Raw genomic sequence first — 16,941 nt, forward strand, 5'->3', positions numbered from 1 at the left:
AACAGGACAACTGCTTCCTAAAATAAAAGATTTACACAGCATCCAGGGTCCCTAACAGAATAGACAAAACATTCAGGATACTGTAAAAATATCATCCATCATATCAGGAATCAAGAAAATCACACCTTGATGGAGAAAAAACAATCAAATGACGCCAATACCATGATGAATCAGAAGCTGGAATTATCTGACAAGGATCCCAAAGAAGCTGTCAGAAAGATGCTTCAGCAATTAATTACAATTTCTCTTGAAACAAATAAACAAATAGAAAATCTCAGCTAAGAAATTGAAGCTATAAAAGTTTCCAAGTGGAAATTGTAGAACTAAAAATAAAATAAGAGAAATAAAAAAAACTTGTTGGATGAGCTCAATAGTAGAGTGAAAATGGCAGAGGGCAGTATCAGAGAACTCTGGGGACAGAAAAATAGAATTCAGCCAATTTTAACAACAGAGAGAAAATACAATAAGAAAAGATAAACAGAGCCTCAGGGACCTGTAGGATAATAGCAAAATACCCAACATTCATATTATCAGAGTCCCAAGACAGGGAGAAAAGAAGTGGGACTGAGAGACCATTTGAAGAAGTAATAGACAAAAACTTCCCCAATTTGGTGAAAGATACAACATACAAATCAAGAAGCTGTGCAAACCCCAAACAGAGTAAACCCAAGGAAATCCATGCCAAGATGCGTTATAGTTAAACATTGAAAATTCGAGACAAAGAAAAATTTTTTAAAGCAAGCCAGAGAGAAAGGACCCAGTACCTAGAGGGAAGCACCAGTTTGAACAACGGCAAATTTCACATTTAAAAAGTAGGAGGCCTGAGGAAAAGGCACTATGTTTTTCAACTACAGACAGGAAAGAACAATCAACTGCAAATTCTGAATATGGCAAAAATGTCCTTCAGGAAAGAAGAGAAAATAAAAACATTCCTAGACAAAGAAAAAATAAAAAATAATTGTGGCTAGCAGACCTACCTTTAAAGACTGAACACAGGAAGTTCCTCAGACAGACAGGAAATGATAAAAGAAGGAATTTTGGAGAATCAGGAAGGAAGAAAGAACAAAAGAGAGCAAAAATATGGTAAATACAATAGATTATCCTTTCCTCTTGAGATTTATAAATCATATTTGATGATTTAAATAAAAACTGTAGCATCACCTGATACTCAAGACAATGATATTTAAAACTGGGGAAGGCAAAGAAACCTAAATTGAAGTAAGATGTCCACACTCACAAAAAGTGGTAAAATGTTGATACCAGAAGTGTTATAAGTCATATTTATATGCTGTTATAATACCCAGAGAAGCCATTACAAAAACCATACAAAGAGTTACATTCAAAGCACTGCAAATAAACACTAAGGCCAAGTGGAAGATATTCCAGCCATACAAGGCTGCTTCAACATTTGAAGCAATCAGTGTAATCCACCATCATATCAATAGACTAAAGAAGGAAAACCATATGATATATCATTTGACACAGAAAGAGCATTTGACAAAATCCAGTACCAGTTCATGATAAAAACTCTCAGAAAACTGGGAATGAGGGGAACTTCCTCAACTTGATAAAGAATATCTACAATAAACCTACAGCTAAAATCATATTTACTGGTGAAAGATTGAATATCTTTCCCCCTTAAGACCAGGATAAAGGCAAGGATGCCCACACTCATCACCCTTATTAAACATAGTGCTGGAAGTTCTAGCTTCTGCCAACAAGGCAAGAAAAAGAGATAAAGCCAGAAAGACTGGAAAAGAAGATAAAACTGTCCAAATTTGCAGATAACATATTGTATATGTGAAAACAGTAAGGAATTCACACACACACCAAAATTTAAAAAAAACCACCCACAAAACCCAAAAAACTCCTAGCACCATTAAGTGAGTTCTGTAAGGTTGTTCGTTATGGGATCAACACACAAAATCAATCACATGTTGATACACTAACAATGAACATATGGCTACCTATATTAAAAAACCAGTACCATTTGTAATTGTTCCAAATACTAAAATGAAATAATTAGGTATATACTTAACAAAATATGTACAGGATGTGTAAGCTGAAAATTACAAAATGCTGCTTGTAAGACGTCAAAGAAGATTTAAATACATGGTCATGGTCAGGGGTCATGTTCATGGGTCATGCCACATTCAGAGGCTGGATGAATCAACATTGTAGAGATGTCAGCTGTTCCCAAATTGATCTACATAGATTTAATGCAATTCCTATAAAAATCTGAGAGGTTTTTTAGTAAACACAGACAAACATATTCTAAAATTTAAGCAGAAATTTCAGGCCCTAGAATAGCTAAAATAATTTTGCAAAAGAAAAACAAAGTTGGAAGAATCACTGTATCTGATATTAAAGCTTACCATGTAGCTACATTAATGAAGACATTGATCAGTGATCTATGTGGAGAGATATACACATAGATCACTGAAACAGAACATACAATCTAGATTTAACCCACGCAGATATGCCCAGATGATCTTTGGCAAAGGTGCAAAATTAATTCAATGGAGTAAGTATAGCCTTTTCAACAAATGCTGCCGAAGCAACATCTATAGGCCAAACAACAAACAAACATAAAAAACCTTGATCTAAAACACACACCTTATACAAAAATTAACTCAAGTGAATCATGGACTTAAATGTAAAATATAAACCTACAAAATTTGTAGGAAAAAACATAAAAGCTAATCTTCAGGAATTAGAGTTAGGGAAAGAGTTCTTAGATTTGACACCAAAATCATGATCCATAAAGGAAAGACTGATAAATTGGATCTTATCAAAATTAAAAGCTTTTGCTTGGCAAAAGATCCTAATTAGAGGATGAAAAGACAAGCTACAGACTGGGAGAAAACATTTGCAAACGACATATCTGATAAAGACCTAGTATCTAGAATACATGAAGAACTATCAAAATTCACCAATAAAAAACAAACGATCCACGTAGAAAATGGGCAAAGCACATGGGCACAGACATTTCACTGAAAAGGATATATGGAAGAGGATATCTATTTCACTGAAGAGGATATATTGTAAATGAACACAGAAAAAGATGTTCAATATCATTAGGGAAATGCAAGTAAAAACCACCATGAGACGTTACACACCTATCAGAACAGTTCAAATAGAAAATAGTGACAATCAATACCAAGTTCTGGCGAGAATGTGGAGAAACTGAATCACTCATTCTTTGCTGTGATAATATAAAATGGCACAGCCACTCCAGCAAATAGTCTGGCAGTTTCTTATAAAACTAAACATTCAATACTATATGACTCAGCAATGGCACCCTTGGGCTTTATCTTAAAGAAATAAAAAATTATGTTCACATAAAACCTATACAAAAATGTTTATAACTGCTGTATTTGTGATAGCCCCAAACTGGAAACAACCCAGATGTCCTTCAACAGATGAATGGTTAAACCAACTCTGGTACATCCATATCACAGGATACTACTCTGTAATGAAAAGGATTTAACTGTTGATACCTGCCAAAAATCTGGATGAATCCCAAGGAAAATATGTTGAGTGAAAAAAGCCAAAACCCAGAGGTTATGTGCTGTATAATTCCATTTTATATAACATTTTTGAAATGACAACATTTTAGAAATGGAGAACTTAGTGGTTCCCAAGAGTTGGGAAAGGGTGTCAGAGGGAGATGGCTGTGGTTATAAAAGAGCAATGCCAGGGATTCTTGTGGTGATGGAGATGTTCTGTATCTTGACTGTGATGGTGGAAATATGAAACCACGTATGATAAAATCATATAGAACTACACACACACACACATAAATGAACAAATGTAAAACTGGGGCAATCTGAGTAAGATCGTGGATTGTATCAATGTCGATCTCCTGGTTGCAAAATTGTACTATTTTTTCAAGATGTTACCAATGGGGGAAGCTGGGTGAAGAGCAGATATACGGGAGCTCTCTGTATTATTTCTCATAACTGCTTGTGAATGTATAATCACTTCGATAAAAATTTCAATTTAAAAAACACAGGTTTAGGCTTCTTTTAAAATATTACGGGGCTTCAGCTTTATTCTACCTTCTTGCATTGAAGGAAAACTGGTAATGAGAGTCAAACCATTTTGTTCACTGATACCTGCGTGGAGGACTTTCTTTTTCTGAATCTTTTGACTTGACAGGTCCTCTGGTACTTTCAACATTCGTGTTGATTCGACATCAGCGTGAGATTTTGCACATTTTTCTGGGGTTGAAACAATGGAGCAGATTTCTTTTTGATGCCTGTTTTAGATAAAAAGTAGACAAAGAAGATGAAAGAAAAAAAAAGGAGGGGGAAACAAAATTTCCCTCAAGAAGGCAGAGTTAGATCAATACAATCGTGTTGAATGCTGCAAGCTTAAGAAGTGAGCCTCTCCCCTTGCATTTGGTTAAAATAAGAATAGTCATTTATCTCTGCCCCCGCGGAAGAGTGGACAGGAGCCCAGCCCTGGCTCACATCACAGCTCTGTTCCTTCCCAGCTATGTGACTAAGTGCAGTCGCTCAATCCGCTAAATTTCATCACTTCCCTCACCCACGAACTGCAGGAAACATCAGCTGGGCCCTAACAGCATGGAGCTGATGAGAGGATTAACTCGAGAAAGAGTCTGTTGTAAAGCAGAAAGCATTATAGAAACCCTTTTCTCTAACTAAAGGGTTGAACAGCTAGCTCTTATAAAAGCCAGAGAAGGGAAACCCTTGCCTTGAACCCTCTGCCAGCACCAGATCATGGCAAACCATTCTGTTGAAGATCTGGGGCCAGGAGGGATCCCCAAAAAATTCCTAAATATTTTCCCAGACACACCTTCTCTGACACTCTGAACACAGCAGCCACAGAAGGGAGTTTCCAGAACAACCTCCTGCTCCAACACTGTAAAGCACGCCCTCCTTCCTTCACCTCCCCCTCCAAGCCCATCTCCACGGAGCACCCGCCCAGTGTCCCATGATGCCCCACCACACTGCATCCTGTGACAAGGGCCCAGGCTTACATTCATCTGTGCACCCCAGTTCGCCTGGCGTATGATTTGTACTCAGTAAATGTTTGAAAAAAGAAAGAAGGGAGATGAGATTTGGAGGCTGTAACATTTATTTCACCTGGTAAAAAACTCAAATCTGTTTTCGACCACAGCTAGGTAGGCGAATTAACTTTTCCTAATGATATGTTATAAGGAACTACAGAAGCATAATATCTATAGAATGAGGCACTGCATTTTACTCTTTTCTTTATATTAATTCAGAGCTCTTATTATGTGCCAGGCATGCCCTCATTTAATCCACCCAACAACCCTATGATGACCATTATTCCCCTCTTATAGATGAGGAAATTGAGGCTCAGTGAGGTTAAGTAGCTTGCCCAAAGTTACTAACATGTAATGGTGGGAAGTCTGGATTAAAACATTCCTCTGCATGACTCTAGAACGTGCTCTGTATAGCCCCTAAAATATATATACATATAAAAAATGAAGAATACATCTACTAGTCAATCAATAGCAGATACAGTCAACTGACCAAACCAACTTCCAAGCAATAGCTGGTCATGTTGTCCTGAGATTTTTTAGTTTGATTAAGCAAGGGGAAGAAGACAGGTAAGGTACTAGCTGAAAGTATAGAGAAGATAATTGACACTGATGTGCTGCTCATTTATTTCTTAGTTTATTTGCTTAAATTCTCCAGATTTAGGAGATGTAACTAAGCTTTCCCAAACAAATTAAAAAAAAATAATGCTGCAAAATTTCATTATATAAGAGATGCCTGGTATAACATTTATCTTTTTACTGATTCCATGCTCATGCCCTGCCCCCAGCCCATATTAAATGTTTGCTAAGAGGAAGACAATAAATTTCGAAGAAGGAGAAATCCTGATTAATATGTATTTTCAACTTCTTTCCATTTTGCTATCACTCTTTTAAATAAAAAGACATCCTTCTGATGGGGTATTTATATGAAGCTGTGACACTTGAATGTGTGTACAATGTGAAATCATTTAAATAAGATTTGACACATTTTCTGAGTGTTTGTTAGGGTGGTTTTGATCTTTATTTAAGAACTACTAGTTAGAAACATATTAGAGGGAATTCCCTGGCGGTCCAGTGGTTAGGACTCTGCGCCCTCACTGCCGAGGGCCCAGGTTCAATCCCTGGTTGGGGAACTAAGATCCCACAAGCCATGTGGCACGGCCAAAAAACCCACAAAACCAACCAACCAACCAACCAAACAAACAAAAAACTCCCCAAAATAAACATATTAGAATATAGGATGGGAAAAGACCCGAGGAATCATCTATCCCAAATCCTACCACCACAGCCATCATTTTAAAGATGAGGAAACTGAGACCCATAGCAATGGACAATAAGGAGATCCACCAAGGTCACACAGAGTGAAGTCTGGACCTTGGCCTCCTGACCCTGAGTCAGATCTCCTTCATGACACGGCACTCCTGCTCTGCTCCGTCACTGCTTTGGTTGGTGGGGGGTATTGTACACACTGGGTGGAAATGAGACATCCTTAGGGCCCATGCAAGGGTTTCAGAATCTACATATAAGGATGACTATGTGGCCTCTCTAAGCCAATCATTATTATTTTTTTTAATATATTTTAAAAATTATTTATTTATTTATTTATTTATTTTTTTGGCTGTGTTGGGTCTTCGTTGCTGTGCCCGGGCTTTCTCTAGTTGTGTGAGCGGGGGCTACTCTTCGTTGCGGTGAGCGGGCTTCTCAACGCGCTGGCTTCTCTTGTTGTGGAGCACGGGCTCTAGGTGCATGGGCTTCAGTAGTTGTGGCATGCGGGCTCAGTAGTTGTGGCTCACGGGCTCTAGAGCGCAGGCTCAGTAGTTGTGGCGCACGGGCTTAGTTACTCCGTGGCATGTGGGATCTTCTCAGACCAGGACTCAAACCCGTGTCTCCTGCATTGGCAGGCGGATTCTTAACCACTGCGCCACCAGGAAAGTCCGCCAATCATTATTAATTTACTAGATTATGAGTTCCCTTTGCTTAAACAAAAATCCTAACATAATCATACTATGTGATTCTTTAAAAGAAATCTCACAAAGCATTGCAGAAAGAAGTGGCAAAGAGATCCAGCAGAGCATCCTAGAGGACCCCCTGCGATGGGGAAGTGGGAGCTCTGCTGTACTCACTTGTCTCCATCCTTTTCTCCGTTGTACCACCAGTCCATGACCAAGGACTCTGAGTAAAGGTCTTGTACCCTCTCCAGGTCACTGCGTCCCTGCTCCATTTCTTTAATTAAAAGAGTCAGATCTTCATTCTGCCAAAATAAGTTAATGCATTACGAGATTAGAGTTTAGATTTCAAACATTTCTAACAGAAAACGAACTGTATCAGGAAAAGAAGAATCTAAAGAATTTCATGTAGTTCTTATATTATTCCTTTTTTAGACAGCCCAATTGAGGTATAATTCATTTATATTATAATAAACTGAATGTACGTGAAGTGTGCCACTTGAATAGTTTTGACATTCACACCTGTGAAGTCATCACTGCAATGAAGATAATAAACATATCCATTACCCCCGAAAGTCTCCTAGTTTCCCATTGTAAATCCGCCTTTCCTTTGCCTCAAAACCTCTTTTCCCCCAACCAACTACTCATCTCCTTTCTGTCACTATATAATATTAGTTTCAATTTTCTGGAATTTTATTTAAATGGACTCATATAGCATATACCCCTTTTTTGGTCTAGCTTGCTTTACTTTTATAATTATTTTGAGATTCACCCATGATGTAGCATGAATCACTAGTACATTCATTTTTATGGCTGAGTAGTATTCTATTACATACCGAATTCAAAATTTAGTCACCTGTGGATGGACATTTGAGTTTCCAAGTTTGGGCTATTATAAATACTAAAGCTGTGAACATTTGTGCACAAGTCTTTGTATGGACATCTGCTTCCATTTCTCTTGGGTAAATAAATAGGAATGGAATGGTTGGATCATATGGTTGGTGATGTTGAACTTTTAAAGAAACTATCAAACTTTTCCAGAATGGTTGTACTAGTTTACATTCCCTCCAGTAATGAATGAGAGTTCTAGTTCCTCCATATAATTGCAAACACTTGATGAGGTCAGTTGTCTTAATTTTTGCCATTCTAATAGCTGTGTAGTGGTATCTCATCATGGTTAATGTGTATTTACCTAATGACAAATGATGTTAACCATCTTTTCATGATCTTGTTTGCCATGCATATATCTTCTTTGATGAAGTGTCTGCCCAAATCTTTTGCTCATTTTTTGTTTCTTTGAGTTTTGAGAGATCTTTATATGTTCTGGATACTAGTCCTTTATTAGATATACAATTTGAAAACATTTTCTCCCAGTCTACAACTTGTCTTTTCATTATCTTAGCATTGTTTTTTAAAGAGAAGCTTTTAATTTTGATCAAATCAAATTTATCAGTTTGTTCTTACATAGACTATGCTTTTGATATCCTATTAAAATTTTTTTGGGGGCTAACACAGTGTCTCAAAGGGTTTTTCATATGTTCTCCTCTAGTTGGAAAAAGACCTAGATTTTACATTTGGATCCATGTATCATTTGGATCCAAGTATCATATTAATTTTTGAATATGGCATGATGTATGGAGGAAATTGTGTTTATTTTGTCCAATTGTTCCAACACCATTTTTGAGGGGGAAAAAAAACTATATCCTTTTTCCACTGAATTGCCTTTGCATCTTTGTTGAAAATCAGTTGTCTACATATGTGTCAGTCTATTTCTGGTTTTGCTATTCTGTTCTGCTGATCTATATATCTATCTTTACACTAATACCACCCTGTCTTGATAACTATAGCTTTATATGTCTTGAGATCAGGTAGTATTAGTCCTCCAACTTTGATTTTCTTTTTCAAAGTTTCCATGGAATTAGTTTGTCAATTTTTAATTTAAAAAGCCTGCTGAGATTTTGATTGGGATTGTGATGAATCTAAAGATCAATTGAGAGAGAACGCACTTATTAACATTGTGATGTCTTCTGACCCGTAAACAAGATACATCCCTCAGCAATGTTTTGTAGTTTTCAGTATACAGGCCCTTTCACATATTTTGACAAATTTGTCCCTACATGTTTCGTATTTTTGATGCTATTGTAAATGATAATTTTTATTTCAATTTTTATTGTTCTTTGCTAATATGTAGAAACAAAATTCATTTTTGTATGTTGACCTTGTATCCTACAATCTTGCTAAATTCAATGATTAGTTCCAGTAGCATTTTTGTATATTCCATTGGATCTTCTACATACATAACCATGCTGAATGAAAATAAAGACTGTTTTACTTCATTCTTTCCATTCTGGATGGTTTTCCTGTCCTCTGGTTTATTGGGCTAACTAGAATTTCCATTACACTGTTGAATAGGAGTGGTGAAAGCAGACAACCTTGTCATTTTACTGATATGAGGGGGAAACCGTACAATCTTTTACTATTAGAGTATGGTGTTAGCTGTAGGTTTTTCCTAAGTGCCATTTATCAGAATGAGGAAGTCTGTTCTGTTCATATTTTGCTGAGAGCTTTCATTAGAAAAGTGTGTTGGATTTTGTCAAAACTTTTTCTGCATAAATTGAGATGACTGTAAAGTTTTTAATAAAGTATGTTAATTTGGTGAATTGTATATCAATTTTCAAATGTTAAACAAAACTTGCATTTCTGGGATAAACCCAACTTGGTCATTATGCATTCGACTTCTGTATGCATAAGGAATATTAGCTGATAAGTTTCTTGTCTGATTGTATTTGTGAGGGTTTGGTATCAGGTTAATGCTTGCCTCTTATGAAAGTATTCCCTCCTTTCATTTTCCTAGAAGATTTTGTGTAGAACTGATATTATTTTCTCCTTTAAATGTTTGATGTAAATCAGCAGTGAAGCAATCTGGGCCTGGAGGCTTCTATGCATAAAGGTTTTTTAACTACAAATTCAGTTTCTTAAATAGATGTAAGGCTGTTCAGGTTATCTATTTCTTCTTGAGAGAGTTTTGGTAATTTGTGTCTATTGAGCAGTTTATCACTAGATGTTGAATTTATTATTATTTTTTGCTTTACCAGTAAATTGTCTTTTTAAAATTAAATAACTGTAGATTTCATGCAGCTGTAATAAATAATACAGAGAGATCCCATGTACTCTTCATCCAGTTTCTCCCAAGGGAATGGCAGACAATCCCAGTGTCTTTTCATCCTGTTAACAGGGCCTTTTGCAAAGCAAAAGGTTTTATTTTTGATGAGGTCCAATTTATCAATCTTTTCTTTTATGGATCATGCTTTCGGTCTTGAGACTAAAAATTCTTTGCCTAGCCCAAGGTCCTTGAGATTTTCTTCCATATTTCTTTCCAGAAGTTTTATAGTTTCATGTTTTACATTTAAGTCCATAATCCATTTTGAGTTAATATTTGCATGAAGGGTGAGGTTTAGGTTGAGGTTCACTATTTTGTCTCTGAATGTCCAATTGCTCCAACCATTTTTTGAAAAGGCTCTCCTTCCCCCATTGAATTGCTTTTGTACCTTTGTCAAAAATCAGTTTGGCATACTGTGTGGGTATACTTCTGGGTTCTATACTCTATTCATTGGTCTAGGTGTTTGTTTCTCCACAAAAGCCATACTGCCTTAATTAATGCAGCTACACTGTAAGCCTTAATACTGCAATTATTTCTCCCACTTTATTCTTCTTTTTCAAGATTTGTAGGGTTTTCTAGGGCCTGTGACTTGCCATATAGATTTTAGAATAAGCTTGACCATGTCTGTAAAAAAATCTTTCTGGGATTTTGACAGGAATTGAATTAAATCTATAAATCAAATAGATCTCTAATATGTTCAGTCATCCAATCCATGAACAAGGTATATGCCTGTCCATTTATTTAGGTGTTCTTTGATTTCTTTCTTCAGCCTTTTGTAATTTTCAGCATAAAAATCCTGTACATATTTTTAAAATATATATCTAAATATTTCATATTCTTTGGAGCAATTGTAAATAATATTGAATATTTAATTTTGACTTCTCAAAATATGACTGAATCTTGTGTGCTGATCTTGTAACCAGTGGCCTTGCTGAACTCACTTAATAGTTCTAGGAGTTTTGTTTTGTTTTTTAGCTCCTTGGGGTTTTATGTGTAGACAATATGTTACGAGCAAATAGGGACAGGTCTATTTCTCCCTTTCCGATCTGTATGCCTTTTGTTTATTCTCTTGCCTTGTTGTCATGGGTAGAGCTTCCAGTAGTATGTTAAATATGAGTGGTGAGAGTGGATGCCTTTGCCACTTTCTTGATCTTAGGAGGAAGTTATTCAATCTTTCACTATTAAGTATGATTTTACTCATAGGTATTAAGTTGATGTAAGTTGAGGAAGTTCCCCTCTATTTCTATTTTGCTGAGAGTTTTTTATCATTAAAGGGTGTTGCATTTGGTCAAGGATATTTGTGCACAATAATATGACCATACGATTTCTCTTCTTTAGCCAGTTAATATGCCGGATTACATTGATCGATTTTCTAATGTCAAACCAGCCTTGTATATCTGAATAAAATCCCCCTTGGTCATAATGTATAATTCTTTTATACACTGCTGGATTCAGGTTACTAATATATTACTGACGATTTTTGCATCGTTGTTCATTGGTATATTGGTCTGTGGATTTTTTTTTTTTTAATACTGTCTTCTGGTTTTGGTGTCAAGGCAATACTGGCCTCGTAAAGAGAATTAGGAAGTGATCTCTCCTATTTCTTGAAATAAATTGGTTTAATTATTTTTTAACTGTTTGGTAAAATTCTCCATGGAGCCATCTGAGCCTTGGTATTTCTTTTTCAGAAGTTTTAAAATCATAAATTCAGTTTATTTTATAATTTTAGTGCTATTCACATTGTCCATTTTATCTTGGTTGAATTTTGGTAGTTGGTGGATTTTGTGGAAGCGGTCCATTTTTTTTCTAAGTTGTCAAATTTATGAATGCAATGTTGTTTGTTGTATTCCTTTTATTATCTTTTAATGACTGTGACACCTACTGTGATGTCCCCTATTTCATTCCTGATATTAGTGCTTTGTGTCTGCTCTCTTTGTCTTTGTCAGCCTTCTGAGAGGTTTTATCAAATTCTTGAGAGAATTTTTTTTCAAAGGAACAGCTTTTTGTCTCATTGATTTTCTCTACTGTTTTACTATTTTCAATTTCACTGATTTTTATGCTCTTATCTTCATTGTTTCCTTCCTTCTGATTGCTTTGGGTTTATTTTGCTCTTCTTGTTCTAGTTTCTTGGGGTGAGAACGCAGATTGTTGATTCACTACATTTTCTTGTTTCCAACATAAGCATTTAGTGCTATAAATTTCATTCCCAACACTGTTTTAGCTGCGTTCCACATAGTTTGATGTGCATTTTTGTTTTCATTCAGTTCTAAGCAAATTGAGAACTTCTCTTTGACCCATTGATAAAGGGTTTTCCTGGAGTGGACCATTTGCTTGGGCTGGGTCCCTCCTATTTTTCCTTCCCACTCTGGCGTCTCTGAACAGAGGTGGAGTCTCAGGACCATGGGGATAAAGAGGCTTCCCAGAGGGGGCCACTTGTGGCTGTGTCCCTTTGGCTAGTCCTCTCACTTACTCCAGTAAACCTGTTTTTCTGGTACATGTTTTATATATTTGGGAACTTTTACAGCTAAAGTTCATTTTCATTTTGGGCATACCTGTGTATCTGGTGATTCCTTTTTTTTTTTCAGCTGTTTTCATCAAGGCAAACTGTCACAGTGGCCAGAGTCAGGAGTTCAGCTCTCTTTTCGTGGGACAGTTATCTCCACTTAGTTCACAGTCAGAGCTCCTAAGGGTAGGGGCTAACAGAGCACTGAGTAGCCCCACATAGCACACCTCCTTCGGCCTTGTTGATGCTGGGTAGAGGTAGAGGCTCAGCTCTCCACTGGGGGAGGACCGCTGTGGGGTTAGTTCTATTTCACACTACCTCATCTATCTTATGCTGGTGGGTGTTGTGGAGGCAGCTTTCCACCAAGCCTCACTGACACAAGGGATGGGGGAAAGTGGAGTGTCACCTATCCCCAGCCCACACTTACTTTTTCATTTTCATTGATGCTGGGTGTTTGCGGAAGCTTAGCTCCTTGCTGATCCCACTGCCATGAAGGTTGTGGTGAAGAATAGAAGTGACACCCCTGACCTCATAGTGCCTTGTTAAGTCTCAGTGCTGCCTGGGGGGACAGTGGTTCAGCTTGCCACTGGACGCCTTGGACAATACCCTGCTTGGGGAATGAGGGCACTGCTTACTTCTGCTGGAGTCGGGCGGGATGGATGATTGAGAGCTTCCCTCTCAATCCTCTGATACTACCCTAGCACAGGATTTGCAGCACACCTGCTTCTGCCTGGTGGGGTTTGGAGAATCATCTTTCCATTCAGCCCCACTCACACTACCCCAGCAGAGAAGCATTGCCACTGGCTTCCACCATGTCGGGGCTGGAATATTAGCTCTCTGGGCAGATATACTGATACCACCTGACAGGGATATCAGAGCACCATCACTTCCTTCCACGGAGCAGGTGGATGGTATGGAAGATCATCTCCCTGTTCAGCTCCACTGAAATCCTGGGGAAGGGGATGTAGTCCTCCCATTGGTGTATGGCTGGAGTAGGGCAGGTATTGCCAAAAAGGTCTTTGGCTAAGCTAGGGGATATAGGTTGTTCTTGGGTCATTTTTTGGGTCTGTGCCTGTTAGCGATTCCAGGTTGGAGGCTTTGGCAGTGCCCCATCTGGGGTATATGGAAGACAATTAACAAAACCCACAGAACTCATGCCATGTCATTCCTTAAGTTCTGAGGTCCCCAGGCATTCCACCTCCTTCTTTCTACTTTTCAGAGTCTTCCTTTGCTTGTTTGTTATGTCCAGGGCTTTTAAGCTGTAAGACAGAGGACCTAGGAGGAATGGGGCTACTCCATTATTGCTGGAACTGGAAATCCCTCCAGTTATTTATAATTAGATTTAAATAACAAGGAAAAAAACCCACATATTTACCCATGCAGTTACCATTTCCTTTGCTCTTCATTCCTTAGTGTAGATCTGTATTTCTATCTGGTATGATTTTCCTTCTACTATAGTACTCTCTTTAACATTTCTTGTACTGCAGGTTTATCAGTGATGACTTATTTCAGTTTTTGTATACCTTTATTAACTTTGCTTTTTGAAATATATTCTGTGTATAGATTCTACACTGAGAGTTGTTTTTCTTTCAGTACTTTAAAAATGTCACGTCACTCTCTTTTCACTTGCATTGTTTCTAATGAGAAATCTGCTGTCATTCTTATCTTTGTTCCTCTGTACATAATTTACCTTCTTTTAAAATTTTCTCTTTGTCACTGTTTTTGAGAAGTTTGATTCTGATGTAACTTGGTGTAGTTTTCTTCATGTTTATTGTGCTTGGGATTCACTGAGTTTCTTGGATCTGTGGATTTACAGTTTTAATCCAACTTGTAAAATTTCTGGTCACTATTGCTTCATATATGTTTAAGCTACTTGAATTTTTCCACAGCTCACTGATGCCTTGTTTTCTATTTTTCTGGTTTGTTTTTTTGGTTTTAATTCTCTTTCTTTTCTATGTTACATTTTGGATATTTCTATTGCTATCTTGCAGTTTACTAATCTTTTTTTCTGCAATGTCTGATCTGCTGTTCATCCTACTATATGTATTTTTTTTATCTCATACATGGTACTTTTTTATCTCCAGAAGTTTGATTTGTGTCTTACTTGTATCTTCCATGTCTCTCTCTAACTTTTTGAACATATCAAATACAGTTACAATAACTGTTCTCATGCTCTAATACTAACATCTGAGTCAGTTTTACATGTTTCAATTTTTCTGTTTGTTTTTTCTCCTCATTATGGACCTGTATTTCCCTGCTTCTTTGCATACCTGGTACTATTTGATTGGATGTCAGAAATTGTCGATTTTACTTTGCTGAGTGGTGGATATTTTTGCTTTCCTATAATTATTCTTGGGGTTTGTTCAGGGATACAGTTAAGTTCCTTGGAAATGGACTGATCCTTTCAGGTCTTGCATTTAAGATTTTCTAGACAGAACTGGAGCAGTGTTTGGTTGTTCCCACTGCTAAGGGAAGATCGTTCTTTAAATTCTACCCAATGCCCATAAGATCATGAGGTTTTCCAGTATAACTGATGGAAGTAGTCAGTATTCTCTGCCTTGTGTGAGCTCAGAGTACTGTTCCCTCCAATTCCTTTGGATGATTCATTCCCCAGACTCTGGTAGTTTCCTCACATGTAAGCATTGATCAGTACTGTGGTTTGTCACTCTTCAGAGCAGATAGTAAGACAAAAACCACATTCTCTAGAAGGGCATTCTTTTTCTTTTTTTTTTAAAGGATTTTATATTTATTTATTTATTTGGTTGTGTTGGGTCTTTGTTGATGCGCACGGGCTTTCTCTAGTTGTGGCGAGTGGGGGCTACTCTTTGTTGCGGTGCGCGGACTTCTCATTACGGTGGCTTCTCTTGTTGTGGAGCATGGGCTGTAGGCGTGTGGGCTCAGTAGTTGTGGCTCACGGCCTTTAGAATGCAGGCTCAGTAGTTGTGGTGCACGGGCTTAGTTGCTTCGCGGCATGTGGGATCTTCCTGAACCAGGGCTCGAACCCATGTCCCCTTCATTGGCAGGCGGATTCTTAACCACTGTGCCACCAGGGAAGCCCATAGAAGGGTATTCTTGAAATGCATATCATCAGGCCAAGACTGGAAGACTGGAGCATAGAATTTATTTACTTTCTCCCATTAGTGCATTAGAATGGATTGCTTTATCAGGTGTCACGTGGTTATACAGCCTGAGAAGTCAGAAGACAACTACCTAACATCTGAATTTTTTGAAAGTTTCCCACAAATGTCTGTAAACAGGCAGTGGTTACCAAACTTTATGTATGGACCCCCAGGATGCTTGTTAAAAATACAGATTCCTGAAGTTTGGCAAAATGTTGATAATTGTTAAATTTGACTGATAGGTACATGGTCCATATACTCTTCTACTTTTGTGTTTGTTTGAAACTTTCCATAATAAAAAGCATAGAAAAAAACAAAATATATTAAGATTCCTAAGCCTCTATGCCTAGAGCCTGATTTAGTAGCTCTGAAGTTGGACCCAGGAATCTGCATTGTCACAAGTGCCTTAGCTCAGGTGGTCCTTAGACCACATTTTGTAGTACACTCACTGTTAAGTGATTCATTTTCTCAACTTAGTTGTCCTTGTGGTTGCTGTTTTCCCAATTAAAGTATCATCCATGGGCCTCCAGCCATTAGTGCTGAAATAAGTGAACACTCTCTTCTCAGCCCATTAAGCTCTTACCTGAACAGCCTCTGGAGGACAGGGATCCTTGTAACCAAAACTGTAAGAATGGAACTCTCCTCCAGTCAAAGAAGCAAGCTCTTTCAAAAATCCATTTGCAATCTCATCATTGTAACAGAAGGAGATGGTGTAAATAGGAACTTTCTGAAAACCTTTGGCCTGCTCTATAACCATTTCAGGTGGCTGAAATGATACATTTTGAGGGGAAAAGGGGAGATAGAAAGAGAGAGGAAGAGACAGGAAAAAAAAAAAAAAGACGTGAAAATCCCTAGTATTTGCTCTAGATAGTGAAATTCTCAAATAGTAATCCTGTATACAGTGGAGAGTGACTTCCTGGAAAGATGTAAATTCAATTCAATAAACAAAGCAAACACTGCCAGATAGTGAGAGTATGAAGACCAATGACTCAGCTCTTGCCCTCTGAGGGCTCACAGTTTGGTGGCAAAAAATCTGGGAGAAATATTTGACTAACCAAACTACTCAATTTCAGTGCACCTAAGCCTAGAGTCCATGCTTTTAAAGTGCTGGGCTATACTTCTGAGCGCTTAAAGTATTAGGGTCATGGGTAATACACCTTGGCTATTGGGATTCTACAGAG

The 16,941-nt window shown here is 37.6% G+C and overlaps 1 protein-coding gene across 1 annotated transcript in view; it reads right to left on the reverse strand.

The window, feature by feature from the left end:
* VWA3B (von Willebrand factor A domain containing 3B) overlaps positions 1–16,941 on the reverse strand; it is a 210,705-nt gene that overhangs the window by 72,653 nt on the left and 121,111 nt on the right. Inside the window, exons 14-16 of the mRNA XM_059942767.1 lie at positions 16,344–16,526; positions 7,156–7,283; positions 4,119–4,261 (exon numbers count right to left, since the gene is read on the reverse strand). Of these exons, the coding sequence (XP_059798750.1) occupies positions 4,119–4,261; positions 7,156–7,283; positions 16,344–16,526 (454 nt within the window). The remainder of the gene's footprint in view (positions 1–4,118; positions 4,262–7,155; positions 7,284–16,343; positions 16,527–16,941) is intronic.

Source organism: Balaenoptera ricei, chromosome 13 (assembly GCF_028023285.1).
Source record: "Balaenoptera ricei isolate mBalRic1 chromosome 13, mBalRic1.hap2, whole genome shotgun sequence".
Taxonomy (NCBI): domain Eukaryota; kingdom Metazoa; phylum Chordata; class Mammalia; order Artiodactyla; family Balaenopteridae; genus Balaenoptera; species Balaenoptera ricei.